The sequence below is a fragment of the Copidosoma floridanum genome, unplaced genomic scaffold (assembly GCF_036245765.1).
Source record: "Copidosoma floridanum isolate Cflo_tuat_1 unplaced genomic scaffold, Cflo_Japanese_pri ptg000019l, whole genome shotgun sequence".
Lineage (NCBI taxonomy): Eukaryota > Metazoa > Arthropoda > Insecta > Hymenoptera > Encyrtidae > Copidosoma > Copidosoma floridanum.
Window position 1 is genome coordinate 17,128,330 of NW_028321896.1, and position 25,204 is coordinate 17,153,533.

The 25,204-nt window shown below is 41.9% G+C and overlaps 1 protein-coding gene across 1 annotated transcript; it reads right to left on the minus strand.

Annotated features, from left to right (window-relative positions):
• Positions 1-4,666: 4,666 nt before the first annotated feature.
• Positions 4,667-25,141, minus strand: NT1 (Neurotrophin 1). Its single transcript, XM_089592979.1, has 10 exons — positions 25,112-25,141; positions 12,396-12,584; positions 11,605-11,709; positions 9,941-10,037; positions 8,347-8,479; positions 7,910-8,104; positions 7,357-7,560; positions 5,379-5,638; positions 4,958-5,312; positions 4,667-4,886 (listed from the first exon to the last, which is right to left on the minus strand). The coding sequence occupies exons 1-10, from the start codon at positions 25,139-25,141 to the stop codon at positions 4,667-4,669; spliced, it is 1,788 nt and encodes a 595-aa protein (XP_089449105.1).
• Between the last annotated feature and the right edge of the window lie 63 nt (positions 25,142-25,204).

The window sequence follows — 25,204 nt, forward strand, 5'->3', positions numbered from 1 at the left end:
TAAATCTCGAATAATTACCATTACTAGGATTTGTTAGAGTAGCAAATGTCTTCAAGGTGGTTGTGAAAGTTTTTGGCTTTTCTGTTTCAGCCAACGGAGTCGTTAAAACTATTCTAAAAATTTTCTCAACTTTTTCGGTGCCATTCGTGTTGTTCGACGAATGTTCCATTTTCTTGGTATCATTAAGATTGGCACTTCTTTTAAACACTCGTACACTCTGGACAATTTTTTTGTGTACATTCGGTGAAGGAGGTCTGTAATTTGAATGACCATTTTTGTGAGGCACGAAAACAAACGGGTACAGTGAAGGAGGGACTAAACCATCAATATCATTTGGTAGATGTTTTTGAAGAGTATTTTTGGATTGATTTTCTTGTATGTCCTGTTCCTGTGAATGGTAGGTAGGATAAGCAAGATTTTCATTCGTAATCGATGGCTTATTATTTTTTGTGGAATTTTTGATGATTCCCATGACATCTTCGTAAACGTGATGTTGATAAAACGGTGGTACTGTCAAATAATGTGTTTTATATCGAGGATTGGATCGCGCACGGTTTAACGAAAGTCTACTTCTATTATTTAGAAGAATTTCCGGTGGTTTGTTATTTTTTTGACTGCGTGTTACCGATGGACTGACAGTTTTCAATCTATTATTAGAATTGTATTTTACAGTTTTCTGTGGAGTAGTTCTTGATGTATTTTTTGAAGCTATTCGCGTTGACAAAGTATATCGTTCGGGTGATTTTGGACCTTTAGAGACGATGTACTCCTCTTTTTCAGATGGTAGTTCAAAAATCCTCGATGCAAATTGTTTAGGATCAAGCTCTTTGGGTGAAGATGGCGCTTCTACATTTTTCTCGAAAAATAGTGGGCTATCCAAAGGGTTTTCGTCAAAGTATTTGGCCTTGAAGCAATCCAACTTATCACCCAAGCCACCGAGTCTTGACTCATCTTTTCTAGGGCCACGTTTTTCTTCCAAGTCATCTTCAGGTACAATTTTTTCCAAATTAGGATCCACGTCTTTACATTCCAAATTTCGTGACTCGTAAAATTCCATACCACCGAGAGTCTTGCGAGGAACTTTCATTGGATTTATAACGTACTTCAATGCTGTGCTTCTTAAAACTTTGCTGTTATAAAACGGATACTTTTCTACGTTGATTGTTGGTTCGATTGTAATTGATTCATCACTTTCATCATCTTCAAATGCACCGCTAAAGTCAAAGTCTGGAACTTCTACTTGAACCAAATCCTGTTCTTTTGTCACGTTTTTCTTTTTAATTTCATTTTCCAAGACCTCGCTTGATGAACTTGTCTGATTTTCAATTGAAAATTGAGCCGACATATTCCTCGGTTTGCCTTCCCTTGTCGTATTCGTCGAATCGTTATTGAATCTTTTGCCGATTTCTAGGTTTACTATTTCCCCAGCCACCTTTGGAGATTCATTTAAGTAAAACTTGAATTTTGTCGGGTACTTTACGTTTCTGGATGTGTTTTTATTTTTAATCGCACTAGGTGGAGCCTCTTCAGGATCTCTGCTTCTTTTCAACGACTCCAGTCGTTTCGAATGATTGACCGTCGACCTCTTCTTTCTCAAGAAAAACGAGAAGGAGCTTTTTTTGGATTCGTGTTTTCGAATCTCTCGGATGATGGGTACCAGGGCCACCACTTTTGGTAGGACAGAACCACTTTTTCTGTTTTGAACAAGGAAGCTTGTGTACTCACTGACACTTAGCGGAGATGGTGGAAGAAGTTCAGTGATAGGAAAAAAGGCACCGTTTTGGAGCACCACCTCATAGGGGGAAGGGTTGACGGCTTCCACCACTTCGTACGCGTTTCTCGGTGGTTGGCCACTGTTTTGCATCACGTATCTCTGCTTGAAAGTTTTGTTATGCGACTCTAGCAAATACTCGGGGTACGTGACGGCAGATCCCGAAACTTTCGGTGGTCGTATCATCTCCGTATGTTCGAAACCATCATTGTAATCACTGCTCAAATGATCCGTCGTTTCCGTCGAATCTTCAGATACGTTGAGTCCCGGAAATTCGTAACTACTATCACTTTCGTCGTCATCTGTTACATCCAGAGGACGGTGATGACGATGATTCGTTATGCCGTACATCAATTGAGGAATGCTACTCTCACTCGTCACTTCCACTTTTTGTACTTTCTCTTTGTGGAAGGGTTTACGTTCAAGATACGAATTGATTGAAGCTTTGTTCCTGTCCTTAGCAGAAATATGAACGTAACGAACGTTTGGTCCCAAATCTCGTTTTTCCAAAGGGTTTGACAACCTATCCAAATAAGCCCCATGTCCATTGATAGTCGCCACGTCCAAAGAACTACCCACGGTCCTTTGGTCCAAGTTTCTGTCGAGTGGCTCCGACGATTGGATGTTATCGATGTTTGTATACTTGTTGGATCGTCTACTATCGTAACCATCGTAGTTGTCACTCCTCTTGGAAATTGATATGTCACTTTTTGGTCCTCTTACTTTGGCCGCATGAGCTTTTGGACGCACGGTAGATGTTGGCTTCCGTGGCCTAACCGTGAATACATTAGGCCTCACAGTTGTCGATGTCTCGGCAGTTTGATTTTTTATCGTCACCGTTGCCACTTTTGTGGGCATTGTCGTAGTGGCATACGAAATCGTTTCAGCCTCGCGCGACTCTCTCCGCAAATCCTCCTCGAGCTGTAAAATCCCACTTTCCACGACCAGTTTCGGTACAACGACGGAACCGTTCACAGCGTTTTCCAAACTCTCTGACGTCACTTGTTCCTTAAAAACTCGCGACTCCTCCCCCGCGGCGCGATCACCGTAGCTTTTGCTTTTCCTTTTCCGCTGGTGCGGTTTGCTGCTCCTGAATTTTTTCCTCTTCTTCTTTCTCGAGTTTTCCTTGGACTTCCTCGCAAAGTCCTCATTGAAGTCCGCGTCCCTGATTTGTCCGGCGTGATCGTACGCCGCGTCCTCGTAGCCCTCCTCGGTGTACACCGTGTTGGCTTTCGTGACTTTCACCACCTCCTTGAGTCGCGCCGCGTTTTCCCTCTCCTCGCTCGTTTCGGCGCCCTCGATAGCCTCCTCTTTCGGGACGCGTTTCACCGTGTGGCTCCCGCGGACCTGGGCGTACAACTTTGTCGGTACAAAGTCAAGTGGAATATTTCTATCCACCGGTGGTCTGGCCCAAGCGCCGGGGGCCGTGTAATTTGGCCGAGTCCTGGGCTCCCTGGGGTTCTCGTGCTCCGAATGAGGCACGACATGGTCCGGAGGTCCCCTGGGACTTTCTTCTTCGCTCTCTTCGGAGGATGGGACCGAGCGATGGTCCGATTTCTCCGGAGCTCCACTCGAATAGGTTTCCCCGACGGGATCCCGAGATGGGTGACCCGAGTTTTTCACCCCAGCACGAGGATACGCGCGGTAGTTGGGATTTTCCACTCCAATGTTCAAGTAGGTGTGTCGTTGAACCGGTGCGTTTGTCGTGTAGGCATTGGCGTACGATTCGAGGATTGCGCCGATGGACCCCGAATTTGGATTTCGGATGGTCAAGCACGTGTACTCGCTGGTCAAGAGTAACGAAACGAGCATCCAATAGCACAGCTCGATCATTGTCTTTCACCTCATTGTGCTCTCGCGCGTCTATGATATTTTATGTTTCAACACATTGTGACGTAAAATTAAAAAAAAGAAAAGTTTAATTCACCGGTACAACTCGTTCGTCGGAGGAGTCGGTCGGTACTGCACGCCGCGCTCAGGCTGTACTCTAATTTATATTTTCCGCGCTTCGGAGTGGCGGAAAGGGTGGAGGGGAAATAATGGATGACGGGAACTTAAACCGATCTTTCGTCCGACTGTGGCAGTCACACTAGACTGACTTTGCTTCGGTCGAGCGAAACTTGGACTTTTTTTGCCGCGTCGATCGAGTGTCTCTCTCGGGGCATCGACAACAATTGCCCCGCTCTTTCTTTCTTTCCTTTTTTTTTTTTTTTTTCTTTTTTGCTTGAAAATTAAATCCATTTCACCGAGAAACTGCGCCAAGCGCTTTCTTCGGACTCTTTTACGGTCATTTCGTCAAGGGGCACTGATCAGCGACAATAATATATGATAACGTTAAACAAATTTATTACTCGATAAACTATAAAAACACATAATACACATTTGATACATAATCATGTATATATATATAAATATATGTATGTATAAAACATACAGTACAACATAAATAGTACACGAAAGCATGAGGGACATTTACAAAAGATGATATCGACTAAGTGTAAGATCTATCAGGTAGTAGGAAACTAAAATTACATGATACGAAGAGAGTCGCCAGTCCAACGACGCATATACACGGACGACGACGCAAAAGCTAATAAATAAAGAGCAAAGTTTGAAAATTTCGAACACCACGGGGGGGGGGGGGAAAACAACCAACAACAACGATACAAATGTATAATATAAGGTATGGGGTATACGTACACCCGATGAGAGAAAAATCGTCCGTGAAGTCTTAATACTATACAAGTGGGTGGGGCAGCCGCGTTCCTTTCACTTATTCATACACACATGTATATATAATATACTCGTCTTCGTTGAGGTATGTCTCAGGTACATTCGATGAAAGAATAAGATTGATTGATTGGGAGGGTGGGGGGGGGAGGTCAGCGCGCGGGCTCAGGTCTTGAATATGGGCTTCCAAGAGTCGTGGAGCGTCGCCGGTGAGGACGGGCCCTCGGACTTGAGCATCGCCGCCTCGGGCTTGAAAAAGTCGATGATGGGGTGGTAGTCGTAGTTGACCCGCCTCTGCGTCTCCTGGTACTCCTCGTCGAAGCCGCTCGAGCGCAGCCTCGTGCTGCTCGACTCTATCGCGTCCCAGTCAATCGATTGACCGTATCTGTCGGGATTTCCATTGTAAGAAAAACAAAGGAAAAAAAAAAAAAACACACGATAAGTCACTGTACCGACCCGTTAAGCGTAAGATTCGCTGGGCCTTCCGGATGATCCGATACATCCGCTGACGGGGAGTCTCGGCGAAAGGGCCCCTTCTGCCTCTGCTGCCACGGCCCCGTGTACCCCGGTGCCCGCGTATTGGGCGCGTGCTGCTGCGGCAACTTACTGTTGAAGGGCCGTGGTACACCACCACCGCTCGAGGGCTTCCTTGGCCTCGGGGGTCGCGCGATGCTCGGCCTCCGCGCGCTGCTCGAGTGCTGCAGTTGGGTCTCCTGGTCCTGCTCCTGTCCGCCCTGGCCGTAGCTCTCGCGAAAAAGATTCAACGCCGCCGAGTCCAGGCTGTTGGCGTACTTGTTTATGTTGCTCGATCCTGCGCGTCAATGGATAGGTACAGTTATTCAAAAGCCATGGTGATTTTCTTACATGTATAGGCTACCTTTGCCCACGTGAGGATCACTCGTTGCGAAATCGGCGCCTGGAAAGGGCTCCTGGGACTTGAGGGGCGGATCGGTCTGGTGGGGCGGGAACAGGTCAGCGTAACCGTGGACGTGGCAGGTGCAACAGGTGGGCACCTTGAATATGTCCATGTGCAGGCCGAGCTTGGCGTCCCAGGTTAGGAGCCGGTGGTAGTTGTACACTTGGGCACAGGATGACCGGTAGTTCTCCGAGATGAAGGAGCAGCTTGCGTGGGGGTTGCTGAAATTTAAGATTTTTTCCTTTTTGACGTTTTCTTAACGGTACTTTCGCTCAAAGATTTCGTTTGGCGTGTCTGCCAAAGGGTGTATATTTTTTATCGACAACGAGCGATAAAACTAAAGCCTCCCCCCCCCCCCCACCCGCGAAACTTTCTAATTTACACACGGCTCTGGTCTTCCATTTCGTGCAAACGTTTTCCAAACTTTCTCGGGAGATTTAAGCGGGTCACTTTTTTCTCGCGCTTTGGTACGCGGTATATGACAGTGTTTACATGGGGCGGGTCGCGAATTTTCCGTAAACACATACCGAACGAAACTGGGATCGGATGAGATTACAACGCGGAGAAATTTTCAAAAGTGGACTATAGAATTTCGATACCATCGGCAAATGATTTTCATATTTATTGAAATTGCCAGTCCGAGGGAGGAACAATGATATGGAGAAAGTGACTACTCTGGGCTCGACTCCGGGACACGGAGGTTTCATCGATTGTGGATAAAAATTGCGCCAAAGATTCGGAATTACTGTCTCACCCATACTCGGTTAATTTCATCCGATTAGCTATGCACGATTTATACGGATGTACCGCTGCATCATCGCGGGGCGTTGTTGCACTTTTTTTTCCCGAAAAATTTCACTTTCGATCGGAAAAGGCGGAAAAGGCCTGTAGAGTGCAGATCGCGGGTTACGAAATCCCGGGCGTCCGTAACTCTGCCGTCGTCATCGCCGGATTCCCAAGAAAGCCCCGTCCCGTTTTATGCAACTGCACAGAAGAGGGAAGTTCTTCTCGTTGATGGAAGGAAAAAAAAAGAGATTGGCTCGTGCACAAACGTCAAATCGTTTTTTTTTTTTTTTTTTTTTTTTTTTTTTGATCGACTGAGCGGTGGTTAGACAATGGTATTAGGCGGGGGAAAAGGAAAGTCATCGGAAAAAGCATGAGCTTTGAGAGCCCGGATGTCGTGTCGGCAGAGACTGTGCAGCATCGAGCTGATGCTTTTTGCGGCTATAATCGTGCCTTATGCAAGAAAAAAATAAGCACGCGAGGGAAGGAGGGTGTAAAAAAAATGTACGTGCATTCATACTGACGTCATTTACCATTGGGGGAGATGAGAAGTTTATACCTTTAATTAATCGCTCTCGCGTTTATCTCAACGACAGGATGAATATTTAGTGGAGAAACTCATTCTCCATTCAATTTGATTAAAAAATATGCACGCGATATTGTGACTGATCCTTGTATTGACGAGCGCAGTCAAAAATATTTATGACGAATAAAAAATGGATCTGTATACACAGGCCATTTTTTACCCCATACTTCTGACAGCTCGCTACAACCGCTTTTTTAAATCTGCATTTACACTTAAACTGAATTTGAGAGATTACAAGTGACTATTGTTCCTCTCCTACCCAACTGCATCGAGTAGGTATTTGCCTGAACAGACCAGTTTTACGAATTTTTTTCGTTAAAACAATGAACAGCCCCCGACCTCTTTGGTAACTTATTGCGCAAGGCGTCGACAACATACACGCGCGTCACTCCTGACAGGTATATCCATATGCAACCTGAGTATAAAGGTAAACCAAAAAATGCTTATAGCCGGCAAATTGTACAATTTATGGTGGTAAAGGTATTATTGGTTTATAAGTTGCACGAAACAACGTTTGTATCGTAAGTAAAGCTGTACTATGAGTAAGAGTATATGCATAACACAACTTACAGGCATTTCTCGAGTCTCAGAGTCTGGGTGTGCTCGCCGGTGTTGATGATGTACTTCCAGACCCCGGAGGCAGCTCGGGCGAGCTGAGGTTGGGCGTACTTCACCTGCGATGGACAAGTGTAGCCTTCCTCCACGTTGTTGTCGTCTTTGTCATTGTTATGGTTGTTGTTGTGTTTGTTGTACGGCGAATTAAATTCGAACCTCCTGTGATGGTGTACATTACCATGTAGGAAAAAAAAAAAGATGTTTGACAGCGACAAATGTGCCTACACAAATATTTATAAGACGGCAGATGCGCAAGAAAACCCCGTGGAAAAAGTATTTGAATCTCCACGTTGTTGCTCTTGACAAATTATAACGCGAAACAAAGGACCAACGTGTTTCCACATCGCTTTTGACAAACAGAATCGTGCCCCTGTGCCACGACGACCCGGCGCACGTGCACCCATCTCGGTACGACGAAGTTCCAGGGGCAATACCAGTATACCGATCTCCCACTCTCGAAAAAAAAAAAAAAAAAAAAAAAAAAATCCAATAACAAACATGAACTGACCTATTGATCTCGTTGCTCGTCTCGAAGCGGTTCTTCTCGTAGCGTTTGTCGTACCTGTTGTCGTAGCTCGTCTTGTACGACGACGACTGGGGAAAGTCCTCCTCGTCCGCGAAACCCGAGTCCTGCACCTTAAAGTCCGCGAGAAGGGCTGCCACCATTTCCTTGTTGTTCCGGATACTCCGCATTATCGCCTCCCTATTGAAAAAAGGGAGCAACAATATTGATGGGTCAGTCCTACCGGTGAAACTCGGCTTTTTTTTAAGGACGGGCATGTATATACATATGTGCAGACGGAGGGAAAAAGCAACCAAACAAAGCGCAGTGCAGCGGAAAGCGATGTCGTGTACACACATAGAAATAGGCGACGGAACAGGTTCTCCAATCTCTCAAAACCCAAACGTATATATATAAGCACAAGTTGGTATATGTATACATACATGGGATAATCGGCAGCCTCCAAGCAGACGGTTTTCGAAAAGAAAGTGCACTCGCTCTCGGTCGGCGCTCTTTTCGGGTTGTGCGGCCTCCTCGTCGGGCGCAGCGACGACGCCGAGCCGCGCAGCGGCTTATCTTCGAAATTAAAACAAGCCGTTCCCTCATTACACTCTTCCTCATCTCTTATTCTCTCTCTCTTTCATTTTTGTTTTAACACTCGTATTTTCATTTCATCATCATCATCATCATGGTCATATAGTACAGTTACGGTTTTTACTCATTAAAATCGTTATTATCTACCCCCTTCTTCTTTTTTTTCCTCCACCCGGGTATTGTGAGGAGGAGCAAAAATAAAATAAGAGAGTTTAATTGACGACGGCAATCACGGATAATGACCCGCGGTCGTGTTTTTATTTTTGTCTCTATACAGTTATCCGATCGGCTTAACGCATATACATATACACGTGATGTATACGTATAGAGAAATTTTCGTACCAATGGCGCATGAAATATATGTGCGGTTGACAAGCTGTAAGTCTATAATGCAGATTCGACTTTTCACTCGCGCGTGCACGTGCGTAAGAGCAGTTAAGTTTTATGCGAGTGTAGGTGCTACACGCGGGATAAAAAAAAAATAAAAGAAAGAAAGATAATCACGCGAAATGACTTTGGAATAGAGATCGGTATTATGTGTATGTACGTATATGGTTCCGAGGTGCATGGAAAGTGGGCCTTGAAAAGTCGTTCTCACATACACAATGTGTGTGCTCGGGTGTTTACAATCGATCCCTGATGGGATTATTATTGTACACCGATCCCGGGAGATAATGGATCTTTATGAGATCGGTAAGTCCGCGCGTGTACGTGGGTTACTTTTTTTGTCCCCCCCCCCCTTTTGCGCGATTAAGCGTTTCACCTTTATTATTTGTTGTTAATTGTTTGCTCGACTAATGTGATTTATATTGTATTAATTCACTTTCCTTATTATATACATATATATATATGTATTTGCCGATTAGGCGTTGCTCTCGCTTTGACCCAGATACCGTGGACTTTTAATGTCGCAAAGCCAAGAGGAGAAAGGTGATAACTAGCCTAGCAGTAAACAAGGCGGTAATTCGATCGTAAAAAATCCAGACATTTAATCAAGAATTGAAAAAAAAAACCGATTGCTCCACCGTGAGGTATGGTTATTGCAACTTTAAACCTGAACTTGTATTATTTTTTATTTTTTTTTTAACTTTCTTACTAATAGCAAAATTGCATGAAATATCGTACGGACCTCTGATTATATTAGCAAAAAAAAACCACGAAGTATAAATATTAATGATAACGTAAAAGCTCGCCCGATGCAATTATCACACGTAGTCGTATATAATTACAGGCATCGATTTTAATTATATGTTAAACCAATCTACCCAGTTAACAGCCGCAATTTATCACAATGAATATCACGTTTCGGTATAATTTTTATCTTCCAATTCCTTTGAGATCGACTCTTTATTATTTTCTTCTCAACCAGACGATGACCTTTATTTTGTCCGCTCCAATATAATATGCTCGAAAAAAAAAAAAAGAAAAAAAGAAAACACTCACCGTGATAGACGTTTCTCCGGTTGACGGGTGGCCGCCGGGTGGGCGGGTAGTGTGGCCTCCTGTACTTGCTCGGCCTGACCAACCTGAGCTCGAGCGCCTGCGAGGGGGAAAAAAAGAAAAAGGCAAAAACGCCCGCTATTAGCCATACACTTGGCTCTTTCGTTCAAAAATGGTCCTCGGAGCCGTGAAATTTTCCTAAGCGAAGGGGAGGGCACTCGCTACGCGCTAATTACCGATCCACGGAGATGAGGAGGGAAAGCCCGGATTTCGGCAAGAATCGAGAAAATACACGCGAAACAACGCGGTGCAGTCATCGTCATCGTGTGAAAGTCCCTAATACAAGTATCCCCTGGGCAGCGCGTGCGAACCGTTCCCGCGATAAGCCTCTCTTTTCCAAAGACACGAGCGGATGCGCATTGTCTGGCTCTGCTGCTGCTGTTTTTTTTTTTTTTTTTTTTTTTTTCGGGCCACCGAGAGATATATTACACCCAGAGCCTCCGTGTACCTACATGGTCGCTATACGCTCTCTCGTGGATTGCATTGCGATACCCACCAAATCTGTTATTTCTCCCTCTCTCGTGTAGTATATACTTTTTACCCAACCGTGCGGTGCAGCAGGGAATTCATGAAAATATGCGACGGTTTTACTTTTTGGTTTAGCGATTATACGTGTACCTAGAAAAGCAAAGGAAAATAAGCGTGCAGTTCAAAAGTGTTTTGTCATTGTTGAAATCGCCATAAAACTCTTTGGTAATTTTACGCGGAAACAAAGGCGTTGCGTAATAAACGCGGGTAAAAAGGGCTTTGCGCTCATTCTTGCTCCCAAGAAAGTCAAAAGTACGCGAAACACCAGAGAATGACCAATTATATGGACTGTACCCGAATGTATATTTTTACGACTGCGCATACCTTTGCCTCTTTATTATTATTATTATTATTATTTTTTTATGGCGGTACTCATACACAACAGCCGGGAAAGTACACGGTGGTTTTCTCTAATTTTCTTCTCGCCCGCGTATCGATAAGCCGATGCAGATGGCAAGTGAGTCGGTGTTTTTGCGCTTTTACGGCCTCGAAGAACGACATTTACTAATCTCGAAAGTGGTACAACGAGGATGGAAGAGGCCTTAATGATGGCTGTTATTAGCGGCAACCAAAAAAAAAAAAAAAAAAAAGTGAAATTCCCCGGTAGTATATCGGTTTTAACGACGCCAGGGAAACAATTTTGACGCTCAAGTCGTTCAAATGACTATACCGTCACCTATAGGCGGAGAGAAAGGACTTTCTATGGGTCCCCCTATGTACTCCGGGAAAGAAGATGCTCCTGTTTAATCATTCTCTTTTTTTCCCTTACCGATGGGCGAACGAGCCCATGAATAACATTACCGATCGGAGATTCAATTTAGATACATCAGCCTTTTGACGTGGACGCGCATTATCATGCAAACTCCGGTGATGGGCTCTTGCTTTCGCGGACTTTCGCATCGGAGACGAGGAGCAAAAACAAAAAAAAAAAGGAAGAATTTACTACAGCGGCCAGGCGTATTTCGCAAGCGAAAAATCCATCGAGAATCTCCCCAAAATTGGTCGTCCACACGCTTTCGCACGCGACCGCAAAAATATACGCCAGACTGGACGAAATCGGGAGCGACGCAGCAGCTCACCTCGGGCAGTTCTTCGGGCTTGTCCTCGGCTCCCTCCTCCGTGGCCATTGTCTTCTTGGCCGTTGCATCGATGGTGCCCGCCGTTACGTTTGCTCCACCGGACACCTGCAACAGGCACACGGTTACACACACACGTGTGCGGGAGAGAGAAAACTCGTCATCGGTAAGGACCGCCGATCGGTATACTCGTTACATCAATGTTATGTCGATCCTTTTTTTTTTTTTTTTTTGTTTTTTTCTTTCTCTCCTCGATGCGCCGTTTAGGATTACCAAACACCACCGTTATTTCTCGTCGAAACGGTGATTATACTTTTATTTCACCGAGACAACGAAGGACAACGGAATAACTCTCCGAGATGTCGGACGAGCCGATCGTTTTATGCTAATCAAATTGGTACGCGCTCAATTTAAAGGAGAGAGACACGCCGAGAAATATTATTAATTTCCCATGCTGCAGTTACGCGGATTCGCGCTAAACCCCATTCGATTGCTCAATCCCGTTTTCGCTTAAACGAGGACCGAGTCTTTGCTTTGGTATTGGAATCTTTTGCGACTATCGTATGGATATAGCGTGACTAAACGCGATATATGTGCGTTTGTAAAACGAAAACAATCGATACTCGTTTCGCGTCGAATTTAAAGTTTGACATTGACGGGATACATGAATATAAATGGTATCGAATGAGTTAGAAAAAAGAAAGAAAACAAGGTCTCTGTATCTAATATTCAAAATTAACACCGTGACGATCGAATATTCGGGCTTTTATCACCGCAAAAATCAGCTCACCAACGAAGCCGGGCCGAAGTAAATTACCGATTTTTGTACGACTCACCTGCGAGTGCCCGATTTTCGTCCTCGCGCTCCTTCCCAGGGTCCGATTGTCCACCCTCAGCGTGGTTGATATCCCCTGTCGCTCGTCCTCGTCGCCCGAATCCCCGTCAACCTCGATCGCATTGGCGGCGCCCAAAACAGCGAGCGCCTGTCCTCGGCAAGCCAAACAAAAAAAAAAAAAAAAAATTATAATTAAAGTAACAGAGAGAGGAGGGGTGATGGTCGCATCTAAATGTGCAACCGAGTGATTAAGCGAAAACTCGTCGATTCGAGAGAGGCGCGAGGTGAAAGTCGCGGAAAAGACGCGAGACCCTCCAAAGGAGGAAAAGTCCCTCCGTCGAGAAAAATGACTCGCCAAAAGGAGCCTATACACACCATATACATGTACATTGTACTATCGCGGCTTGTAATAAGTCACGCAGCTACACTACAGGAAGTCCGATTTTCCATGCATATAGCCGTGTATGTATATATACACACACTGCAATCGAGTCTTGACCCACTAAACCGGCGTGTATTAACGATGGCGAGCGCAGTTGATTTCACTGCATAAATTCACTGCAAGAAGCGAGAAAATAAAAGAAAAAAAAAAAACTACGGCCGAGACGAAAATCGGGTTAAACCGTGAAGCGACCGCTAGAAGTGTGCACCGCAACGGCTCCGTTCCGCGCTGTATAATTGAGAGGAGCCATGCAGTTTAAATGCACGTAAATAGGTACATATAATAGAGCGGAGGCAACGAAACAGATCGATGTTTGAGTTTGTTTTTTTGTACCAGGAGCAAAAAGAGCCCGTCTCGACTGACGATGGCCCTCATCCTGAGAGAGAGACTCGTCCGCTAATTCACTCCACTGTTGCAGCGACAAAAACTACGATGTACAAGAGCACACGGAACAAAAACTGCAACTTATAGTAAAATATATATTAAACTATTGTCACGGGGGTCGCGCACGGCCGATATAAACCGTTGGCGGTGGCGTTAATAGCGTGCAAGTCGCGCAGCTCGCGGCTTCGGACTGACAGTGGTATAGCGGCGGCGAGCCTCATCCCGGTGCGCGCTCCCGCTAATGATGATCCCTCTCGCTCGCTCGCTCGCTCGGCTCCGTTGGGCTGCCTATACACTGGCCGCCACTGCTGCCGTTGGCGCTTTTTGTAGGTCAAAAATCTCCACGCTTCCTCGTGCGTGTCGTTTTTCTACCGGCCCGTTTGTCCGTCTGTACATATATATACGTTTGTATACGCGAGTGCCGATTTTCGATTGATCGGTAGTGATCGGTATCGATTGACAGTTGCAGAGGTATATGTAAACGCTTGTACTTCCGATGCCGATATCATGGAAGACGGAAGGAAGCCGTGTGATCGGGAGAAAACAGGGAGGAAGAAGAAAAAAGCCGCGTAAAGAGAGAGATCGCGGAGGCAAGTGGACAGGTGGACGAGCCGAAGAAAAGAGGGGGAGACGCGCGCGGTTACTGGCCTACTCCCTCTTCCTTCCTTCCTTTCTTCCTCCGTGGGTTTTGTCTTCTTTTTTTTTTTGTTGTCAGCGCGTTAATCAATTATTTACGAGCTGGTACAGCTCGAGGTGAGCTTAATGAAGAGGAGAAATGAATCGCGACTCTCAAAAGAAGTGACGTATACAGATAGAGTTGTGGTGACGATGATGACGATGATACTCGGCCTCGTTTTTTTTCTCTTCGTTTGGTTTTTCCGCTTTGCATCGGTTTTCTCTTTTCTCGGCGGTAAGTAATTATTACCGGCAGGGAATGAGAATTAGGAGATCGGCGGTGCTGGCTCCGGTTCGAGGATGGTTGGATGCGGAAAAGAAAAGCTTCGACCCATTTGACGGAGGAAGGTGTTGTAATAAAGTGCATCTTCTTTCTCCTCCGTTTTTTTTTTTCCAGCAATTAAGGTGTTACATGGCTGTTATAGCCGGTCTTCCCGATGTTTCGAGATCGTTTTCTCCGGTCTCCTTTGCTGTTGGAGAGTACGGGGATCTAAATAACTACCGAAACTATACTCATTTGAAGAATAGACGGCAGATCTTATCACCTCGTGGATTTTCACTTTCAAAGCTAATACGAAGTGAATGAGCGCGATTTTTGCCTATTGGGTACTCGTAAAGTAAGAGCCATTGACCAACTGTCCACCCACGCTAATATACTGTTATTCGTGCTTATACGGTTTTAATATTTTGGGACGAAAAAAATTGTTGTATGTGTGTTAAAAGGTCACTAATATCTTGTGTGTTTTTATGATACCTGCGTTGAACCGATTTTGTTAGAGGTGTTTTTCCTTTGATTTGGTCAATCGCTTGCCGATGGTAATATAGTTTACATTTTTTATTGTGTCACGGATTAATCGAAGCAATTAAAGCAACAATAAAAGTTAAAAACGTGAAACTGTACGAGAGAGACGTAATGAAAAAGTGCGGTTTTAAAAATAATTCTAATTTACGTAATTTATTTTAATTTTGCAGCACCACAAAGTGAAAATCTCTCTAAAAGCAATATCACTCGTGAATTTCTGATGTACGAACGCGGGTTATCGTAAAAATCGAATACGTGAGCTTTTCTAAAAACGAGAGAGTGAAATCTCTTGCACTCACTGATACCACTCACATTACAGTACACCTTATATACTAATACTTTTTACTTTGGTTTCACATGTTTATCAAACCATTAGTTTATAGTTTCTCCCGTTCGTGATTATTTTACATGAAAAATTCCAAATATTTTATAAAACATAGAAAAATCGATAAACATTTCTAACACGAGTACATTTCTGTGTGAAAATAATTTCTAATGGTTACAAAAATATAATTGTCACACGCACACATATATGCATCAGTAAACGAGAAACAATAACTTTGATATCGCATCGAAACTCGCGTGCTTTCTCCTCGAGAAAGCAACAAAAAAAAAAAAAAAATCAAAATTTCGCACCCAAACTCCAGTGCTGTATCTCGTGATATTAAAATTCGAGAGATAAAAGGAATTTTTATTCGCAAAAATGAAAAGACACCCAAGCTTTCTTCTTTCCGCTATTTATACAATATATGTATATACTCTTCCTCATTTCTAGCAACCCGACTATAGTTCGCGAAAAGAGACGTATAGGCATATTTAAGTAGGCCGGACACTACGCACATGTATATACATCTATACGTGTATACAGCCATTCGAGCGTAGATTTGCCGACCGAGACGAACGAAAACTCGATTGAGCAAAGTATACATGTATACGTATGTATACTTATGTACCAAAAGACCGAGAGCAGCAGCTGAAATGCAAACATGTGCGCGCACGTGAGTAGATAAATATCGGTTAATATCGGTGGTGCGATTGTAACGACGCGTTACGTGAAAATCGTTGATTTAATCTCGATTCTTCTTCTTTTCCTCGCGAGACTTTCTCAAAGAGGGAAGAGGAAGGCGGACTCTGGGGCGTAATTTTAAAAAATCGTGCATCATTTTTTTTTTTCTTTTTCACCTTTTGATTATGGTGTAATACCCGAGAGCCCGCCGCGCTTTAAGAGAGTCAAAACTACCTGTTAGCCCGCGGCTGTTATTTCCGGCGAGGGTTTTTTTTCGAGCGATGGGCCCTTTCATGGTGTATAGCAGCAAAGTGTATAAAGAAGGGAATGTGTGGGGAGGCGCTCAATTAATCTGACATAAATTTTTATAATTATCGGGTTTGCCTCTTACTTACAGTATAAACGTGCATTGTTATTAACGTTTTCAAAGAGTTCGAGTGAGACATTTCGAGGCTGCCACGTGGGTGTGGTTTTTAACTTTCACTGGTTTTCCAAATGCCATTGTCTCGTCGTTTACGTCATTTATGAAATACAGTATGTAATTATTAAATTAATTTCGAATGATGGTCACACGTATTTTTACAATACTGGTGTGTACTGCACCTTAGATGCACACGAATTGGAAAGTCATCTAGTGAATATTCTTTGTACACAATGGATATTTTGTGTTGAAAATAAAAAAAACAACTACGGTCAATTTTCAATTCGTGCCACGAAAATAAAGTCTTGCGCCACATATGGGAAATAGTTTTTTTGCAACTTAGAGAAAACTTATATACAGATGACGTATGCAATGAGGGTTCGTCAGAGCCAATGAACTGTACATTTATCAATGCAATGACATAAAGTGTAACTATGTATTTGGTCAATTTGTCCTTTCATTTGATTTAGTTGTATTCCAAATCAACAATTATTACGGATCGCATTGAAGCCTCTTAACGTTGTGCGCCAAATATCAGTATGTAACCACTGTTTGTCTCAAATTGATGTTTGTAAAGTCTTTTCTAATTTGAGTTTATTTTTCAATGAATTTGATACTTTTTTTGTATTAAAACTCGCGTTTGCTGCTTTTTGGCCACAACAAACGATAATAATTATAAATAAACAATTTCGTACAGCAAGTGATGTTAAAATCTAGAAAGAAAATATTGTCATTATAAAAACACACAAACAGATAAAGGCATTTACTTATTTTTAATCGCATCTCAAAACTTTTTTGTGTCGACATTAATCTTCAACTGATTGAATTTTGAATATTCCCACTAACCAAATTTTGACTCGCTATTAATTGTTGTGACGCACAAATATTCCAATAAATCAAATTTATTGTTAGCAATAGAAAAGTAATTCCAAAAAATTAGGTACACACTTTCGTTTACATATGTACAGCAATTAGGAAGTGATCGGCAAAAAACCGGATGTAATGAGAAATCTCCAACAGGTTGTCTATATGTATATGCCCCTATGCGGGTGACACGTTGATAAAAGTAATGTTCATTCAACTCTTCGAATCAATTTACAGCGTTAAAACAGCGCGACTACCAGTTCCACGACAGATGAAGAAAAAAAAAAAAAAAAAAAAAAAAAAAAAAAGACACGATTCTCAAAGCACCAGAGAGCAATTAGCCGTGTGAATTTCCGTCGAGAGAGAAACACCGAGATAGTTGAGAAATTCTTACTTTCTTTTTCCGAAAGCCAATGGCCCGTAGCCGTCGCTCGTCCTCCCGGCTCTCTTTGCTTCCCACTCGTCATCGGGGCAGGACAAGCTCTCGATGTATAACACACCATCTCGTATGGATGTAAGTACAAAAAAAAAAAAAAAAAAAAACAAACCTGCACTCACGAGAACCCTATGGCAAATCGCGCGAGACAGTGAAATCCGAGATGAAAGAAAAAGAAAAAGCCGACTAATTGCGGCGTATGCACACGCGCGCGCCGGAGTTGACTCTCGGCGTTGATTGCCCGGGACAATTGGGCATCGCTGCACCGGTTCTTCATTCCACGGCTGTGTGTCGTACGCGTTGTACACGTGTTCTTTTTCTTAAATTTTTTTTTACCCACAAAAATACACTTTCTAGCAATTGTCGCTCTTTTTGCGGCTGCCGCCTGCCGTACTCCGGAGATGCGCGCACGCTCGCGATTTCGCAACCCAAATCTCATTGAAACTCGTCGCGCTTACCGGCTATTATAAAGACATCACACGTTTCTTCTTCTTCTTCGTCTTTGTCTCGTCCTTTCGAGGGATGGATACACGTGAGAATTCACTGTAAAAAAAAAAAAAAAAAAAAAAAAATGATAAAAGGTACGTAGAAAGAGAAGAAGAAAAAAAAACCCGGCGTTCGTAGAAGTTGTAAAGACGTTAGACAGGTAGGAAGAAAGTCTGTCGTAAAATAGAAAAAAAAGACTGAGTACGTACAGCTTAGAGACACGTTTGTCAAGTAAAAATATACGAGTCCCGCGCTGCGATCTGTTAAAACAATACCACGGTGAAACCGGTTTTTTTTTCTTTTTCTTTCTTGTTTTTTTTTTTTTTTTTTGAAAATCGATCAAATTGGTGATTGATCAAAGGTAAGTGAGAAAAGAAAAAAAAAAAAAAAAAAGAAAAAACTGGTATGAAGCAAGTTGAATGTTTATGAATGCAACAGTGAAAGTAAAAGTACTCGGTGCTAAACATCATTGAGCCAAAAGGAAAAATCATGTATGATCGAGTGAATAATGGAACATTCACCAAACAGTTTGATTAACTTATCCAGGGACCACATAATATGGGCGTTGGCAGCGTGGATCGATTGTACACAGAGAAAGACGAGTTCCCACAAACTATCTATTCTTTGGTCGGCGCATCCTCGAAGATATATATATCCCATGGGCTTCTGTGCGCCCCTTTGTTTTCCCTTTCTCACAAAAAGTGATCCAAACAAAACACGCGTGTGCTATTAAATCAGCGAACGAAAGTGATTTAAGCCAACGCACGACAGTTAACGCGTCTACCAACGACAAACACGATCGACGTGCCTGGGAACACGCACAAGAAACCTGCGTTGGGTTAACAAACAAATGGGACTATAAGATCAACGCTCCGCGTGCAAAGGTAGTAAAATTTCCTTTTGTAACGTAAGGAAAGAAAGACAAATACATTGTAACAAATACCAAACACGATTTAATACGGCTAATGAGTGTGCATGGGGGTGTTTCTTCACATCGATATATCATAGCACGTAATTCTCACACGCGTATAATGTAGAGTTTTCGCAGTTTGTAAGCACATGTGTACAAAAGGTATATATATATATATGTACACATGTATGCGCAATGTACCCTCTTACGGTGTCTCTCTCAATGTACAAGTGCCGTCCATTATCAAGATTGTGATCTCGAATCCGTAGACAAACTCTCGGGCGCTTTCTTCGTCGGGTATCGGTGTAATGGGTTGAAAAAATTAGCGCTGAAACGCGCGATGTCATTCAAAGCCCGAAAATAAAAAAAGGAAGTTTCCGATAAAATCGGGTTCTCGTAGACGCGCTCTTTTCGCCTAATCCGATACGTATACCCATATAAAATTAGATGGTTATTACGAAATACTAAAGTCGTTATTCCCATCTCTCCTGAGCTTACGTACACATACTTCTCTCTTCAATTGGATGAAACGGTTTCCAGCGTAGGCGTACGAACAATGATGTTTGGCGTTAGTTTGGGGAAAAGAAAAGTTACGTGCCGGTATGCTTTCAAAAATCTGAAAATTCCTGGATTTATTAAAATATGTTAACAGAAAGATTTCCCGGATATTTTATCCGAGTACAATAATTTATAATTTGTATACAGTGAACAATGATCTGAGACATTTGACTTTGTACAATAATTTAAAGTAATATAATAGTAATAATAAATTAACAAATATGCAGTGTACGAATTGTTGAAAAACTTATAACTGTGCATGACTTATGAAAGCTTAACTAATTTTTTTTAGCCAAATACTTGCACAAACTACAGTATGAATACGATAAAAGTATGTGCTTGAGTCTTTTTTACCTTCATACGTATAAGTAGACCCAAGATTTTTTCAGGATTTAAAAGTCAATTTCTAGAGTTTTTCCGGTTTCTATGATGTAAAAAAAATTTCCGAGGGTTCCCGGTTTTCCCGGATCTATAGAAACCCTGTTAGTAATACGAGTGCATTTCAATGTCAACCATATCTGCTTTTGTTCAATGGTGATGGGTGTAGGGGTATGTAATTTACATTTGTCCTTTTCTTGTATTAGGTATCTGATTCTATAGTTTTTAGCTTGCACATCTTCTTGATTTTGTAAATAACATTTGTACAAAAAATTGTCTCACTAAAATTCTTGCCTAATTTTTTCCTAGAGTCGGTAAAATTCTTTGATGAACCCGAGCGTTGCTATTTTTATCTTTGACCGCTGTTATCGTGATATTTTCAATTTTCTTTTCACATCACGTGAATTTTTGGTAAAACTTAATTATGTATCATTTCAAGTAAAACCATACAGCGCGAGTAACAAATGATTGGCTAATGTGGGAACATTTGATTGTTACCAATTTTTATCTAAACACGTTTTAATTAACAAATACATCGCATCGCGTGGAAAATTACCTCAAATTGAATGCAATGACCATAAAAAACAGTATTAATAACAAATATTTTCTGTAACAATTTGACCTAAAAGTAGTGTTGTTTCATACTTTTACACTGTATATTTTACTCTTTGCATATATCACACCTGTAGCCCCAACTTGATTCATACATCCAAGAAGTACAAGCAACGATTCTAGAAAGTTGTGAAAAGAAAAACTAAAACGTTTGACGCAAGGAACATCAAAAAGGCATACAGGTATAACGTAAACCGCTTAAGAACAAAAGCGAAACCGTACGCTTCCTGACTACAATGTCCTAAATATCTTGGCTTTACTTGGAACTGCCCGAGATTTTTGGGCGTTTTCTTGACCCTCGCCCGCGAGAGATTTCACTTTCGGCTGGGACAAACCTGCCTTGTACCACAACATGGTCTTGACGAAGCAAGTGTACACTCGGCCCGCCAACGCACTCGAGCGTCGCTGAAAGTGAAAAAAAATAGGAAAAAAAAAAAAGAAAAAAAACACAATGGCTCGAAAAGGCGCGGATTTCCGCTTGACGTTTTCCCGCCATTTCTCGCTTTCGATTCGTTATCTTTATTAGCGTTAATTTCAATAATTTTAAATGTATAAAAAACAAGACTGAAACGGAGACGGGATGAAATAAAGACGACGATACCGAGGCTCCTCTTGTTATGAGCTTACCGCGCCTCGTCGTGATTCCACTCGCAGGGGCCATTATACCCTCCCACCCCTCCTCGCGCGACTTGACGTTTGATTGACGTTGGGGCTTGGATTTCCGAGACTATCTGCCGGAAAGCGTTGTAGGTATACATAGTATACGTGTGGTTATGCCACGGATATTTTAATGGTACACACGACTCCAAGTCGTGTTCCACATGCATGTATCCATAAGGGCGCCCACTCAAGACGATACAGAAGCTCTTGTTGTCTATTATTTTATAACTTTTTTTTTTTTTTTTTTTTTTTTTTTTACAAGCTAAACGAATAGCGCAACAGTATAGACACAACGTCACCGAGGGATTTTTCAACAATTAACGCTTCCTTTGTCTCTAAATTTGAAATAGTTACAATACGTATACGTACCACATAATGATGCACTGCTCAAATAGTGACTATTAACTTTATCGGGGTGAAATTTTACTATTTCAATAGTGCCACACGTCAATTTCTCTCTTACCCCATTTTATACTTGTAATTTGTAGAAAAAAGTGTATTTTTATTATAAAACAGTCAATGTATGTATAATTTAATCAGTCAGCCGAAGGTATAGTCGTTGGCGACACCCGAAATTTAATTTTCTAAATGTCCTAATTAGGTAACTGATAAACATTTGCTAGTCTTTCCCTCGCGAAGCAAATATAAAAAATTCCTACATAGAAAATACACCATTGAAAGTCGTGTTAAATAAACGCACACACGGTCCATTAAATAAATTTTTCAACACTCGCGCGCGCGCGCGGTGTATATATATCACGGGGCAGAAGAGAGAAGAGCGCGATGCATATCCCCGCGCATCCCCGACTTGATTTACAACCGCGAGGGTTTGCAAACTTAATAAGGCCAGCTCTTCTCTGCCAATAAATCTCCGCGCTCTTAGCTCGGCCTATTATGTATATGTATATACGTTACACGCGCGCACACATATACGGTGTATTAGGCGCCACGCGCTTGAAAGGTGGCGGTGGTGTGTTGAAAGACAAAAGGACGATACGAGTCGCTCGGGATGAAAAATCATCACCCGTTTCTCCTGCATATGCGGGCGCCTCTGATTTGCGCGTCCGAGAGTACAGAGGAACGACGTCGGAGGCTGCAAGGGATTTCCGGAATGCGATCCAATTTGCGGTAACGACGGCCAAAGGAGCGAAAGAAGCCGATGCCACTTGTTGCGCGCCGTTGGATTGAATCGTTACGTTTACATATATATATATATTTACGTTTGACGGGATGGAAAAAACAAAAGAAATGACGCTGATTTACGTGAGTTTACGCGTACGTGAGGTAGCGCGTTTAACGAGGATGCGTTTACGGCTCTGCGCTTGGAAATGGGCTAAACGAGGGTTCAAGGGTTCAATAAAAAAAATACGGGGGGAGGATGTTGTCGGGTCGTTAGTGGAGTTTATTTTTACAACTGAAGGGACATTTAAAAAAATAAAAGTCATCACTCGTCCTTCTACCGACATTACCAGGAAATGTTTGGGAAACACGAGCCACCGGCTTGTTTATTTTAATCGGAGATGGTGACTCGGTTCGACAACGTGTCGCTCAAAGAGGCTTGCTGTTTTTTTTTTTTTTTTTTTTTTATTATCATTCCAATATTGTCACTGGCCAGTTTTCCCCACATCCGATCCCAAAAATACACCATAACAAAACCATAAAGGCGACGACTTTCGCTCGATGACCCAGTGTTACATATGTATGTTTTTTGGTATATCCCCGCGTTAATTTTACAGTTGAAAAGAGAGAGAGAGAGTGCGATTAATACGCTACCGTACCAAGTCTCTCGATGCAGCTGCCGATTTTACGCGCGGACAATAACACACGGGTATACATTTAACGGATCTCGGTGCTGTTGTTATGATTTCCTTTTCTCTTTCGATGCGCGTCACTCGAGATGAGCTCCGTTGACACAGTTTTATGCCAGCGCGGGTCAAACGCCTACTTTCCGGAGGCGCTCTCGAAGACGCTTTTCCCTTTCCTCGCGCGGAACGGGGAGGTATAATAAAACCAAACGAGCAGAAAGTTCAATAAATGTTCGGTGGATCGTAGTTTTTTTTCCTTCCTCCTCCTCCTCGGAACAATTAAAACCGAAACGCTTTGGAATTGAATTTTAATAATAAAGTACCAGCTCGAGAAAGTGTATACAGAGTGTGGACGGTTTCAATTGAATGAAATATCGGTATACACTCCTTTTTTTTATATCCTTCATCCTCCGTGTTCCCAATGACGGAGTTTCTACCGTTTGAAATGCACGCGCGTTTTTGCAGCGTGAGTCGGCCCGTTAAAGTGTGTTTACGAATTCTAAGAATGTTGTAAATAAACCGATTTAAAAATAACGCGAGTGTGGCACTCTCGGGTACGTAGTATCTTCAATTACATATGCATTACACTCGTACTCCTTTCAAGGCTCGCGCGCTGCAATCTCTCGGGCGTGAGTGATGATCATTTCAAAATGAATAATACGTACGGAGATGCATGTTGTACAATGGATACGGCCATAGATGCATTTGACTCGCGATACGGTGTATATTGTACTGTATGAGCTACGAGTGGAGTATGAACATCGTGTACGATTTTATTCGATTTTTTTTTTTTTTTCGAAGCGTTGATAAATGCATTGCCGTTGAGATCTACGGGATGATGGTCGGTGGTGTTGTTTTTTCAAAGAACAAATGCGAAATTTTCAAAAATATATAATAACATTTACTCACAAATGTTTTCTTAATACAATATGTAATGTAAAGTACAGCGTGTTTGTTTTTTTTGTTTTTTTAAACTTTATTATTATGTACAGAGATTTTTTTTTCTTTTGTACGTACGTGAATCACAATGAGTTTTGTTTTTACGAAGAGATTTACAATTAACCGATTGATTCGATAGTAATCGAGAGACAAATAGACAAATTCACGCAGCAAAGTAATCGAAAGTTTTAATTGTGTTTGATTATAGAAACTAAATAAAACATCAACTGACAAAAGTGGAGCTTCGATCCAAGAGTTACAATTGTATTGACAATTATATATGTTGACGTATACAAAAAAAGAGAAATAAATAAAACGAAAAATGTTTGCGACTTGATCTCAGCTCCACATGTGTCGAAAGACTAGAATCATTAAAATTAAACGCATGTAAATATTACTAACAAGTATTGTCAAAAGTAATTGTCAATTTTGCTTGATAAAGTCAAAGTTGATGCAAAATTGCTTGCGGTACGTTTGATTATAGGATTTAATAACTAAGAAACATGCTCGGTTAAAACTATTATGTACAATTTTACAGGTATGTATTATTTATTGTTTGTTTTTTTTCATTTTTTTTTTTTTTTGTTTTTTTTGATTTTACGTAAGAGAGCATGTTAATATCGCACAAGAAAAAAAAAAAAAAAAATTATACAAAATTAAAAATAAAGACCGGAGAAACAAGAGTGTTTTTCCAAAGATCTTACACAGAGGATTTTATGAAAGTGTTGCACCTTCGCCGGCCGACAATAAATATTGTAAAAAATAATAAGTGTAGAGCGCGTGAGCTTTGAAGTAAAAATGGCGCGAACATCACTGATGTCGATACTGTTTATCTTAAGGACTAATTTTCGCAAACAATAGAAATAAAACTTGCATTCCTAACAAGCTCGCCCACGTATAAGTTGAACAAAACAAAAAAAAAAAAAAAAAAAAACAAAGAATCCCATTACTCGCTCGATAATGCCTCTCTTTGGAAAATCTTTCACCCTCTTCGCTTCTTTTTCTCGTGCAAATACTGAACAACGATTCAACAATCAAAGTTATCTACAACCCAACATTATTTTTTTTTCCTCCTCGCAAACAATAGCCTCGAATTTCAAACAATTGCTTTTATTTTTTCATCATCGCAAAATCAACACGGATGAAACTAACTTTATACACAAAAAGAAGCAACGTATTATAACAAATCGAACGATTTTTCAAAGCAAACGACGCATCCTCCATCCTTTCACTAATCCATAAAAAGCGCAGAGAAAAAAAAGAGAACCACTATCCCCTACACACAAAAGGTCCTCACCTGTTCAAGCTTGCCCCCTGGACCTGGCATTTAAAGAACGTACTCGTATACATGTAGCACACCTTTGAAAAAAAAAAAAAAAAGAGAGATCGA

What these genes read in the sequence shown, in the direction of transcription:
- NT1 (XM_089592979.1), bottom strand. Translation starts at nt 25,141, where the DNA reads ATGCCAGGTCCAGGGGGCAAGCTTGAACAG. An exon ending in ACGAGCAACGAGATCAATAG is followed by an intron (nt 7,561 to 7,909) that starts GTCAGTTCATGT and finishes ACACCATCACAG; the next exon opens with GAGGTTCGAATTTAATTCGC. An exon ending in CTGAGACTCGAGAAATGCCT is followed by an intron (nt 5,639 to 7,356) that starts GTAAGTTGTGTT and finishes CTTAAATTTCAG; the next exon opens with CAACCCCCACGCAAGCTGCT.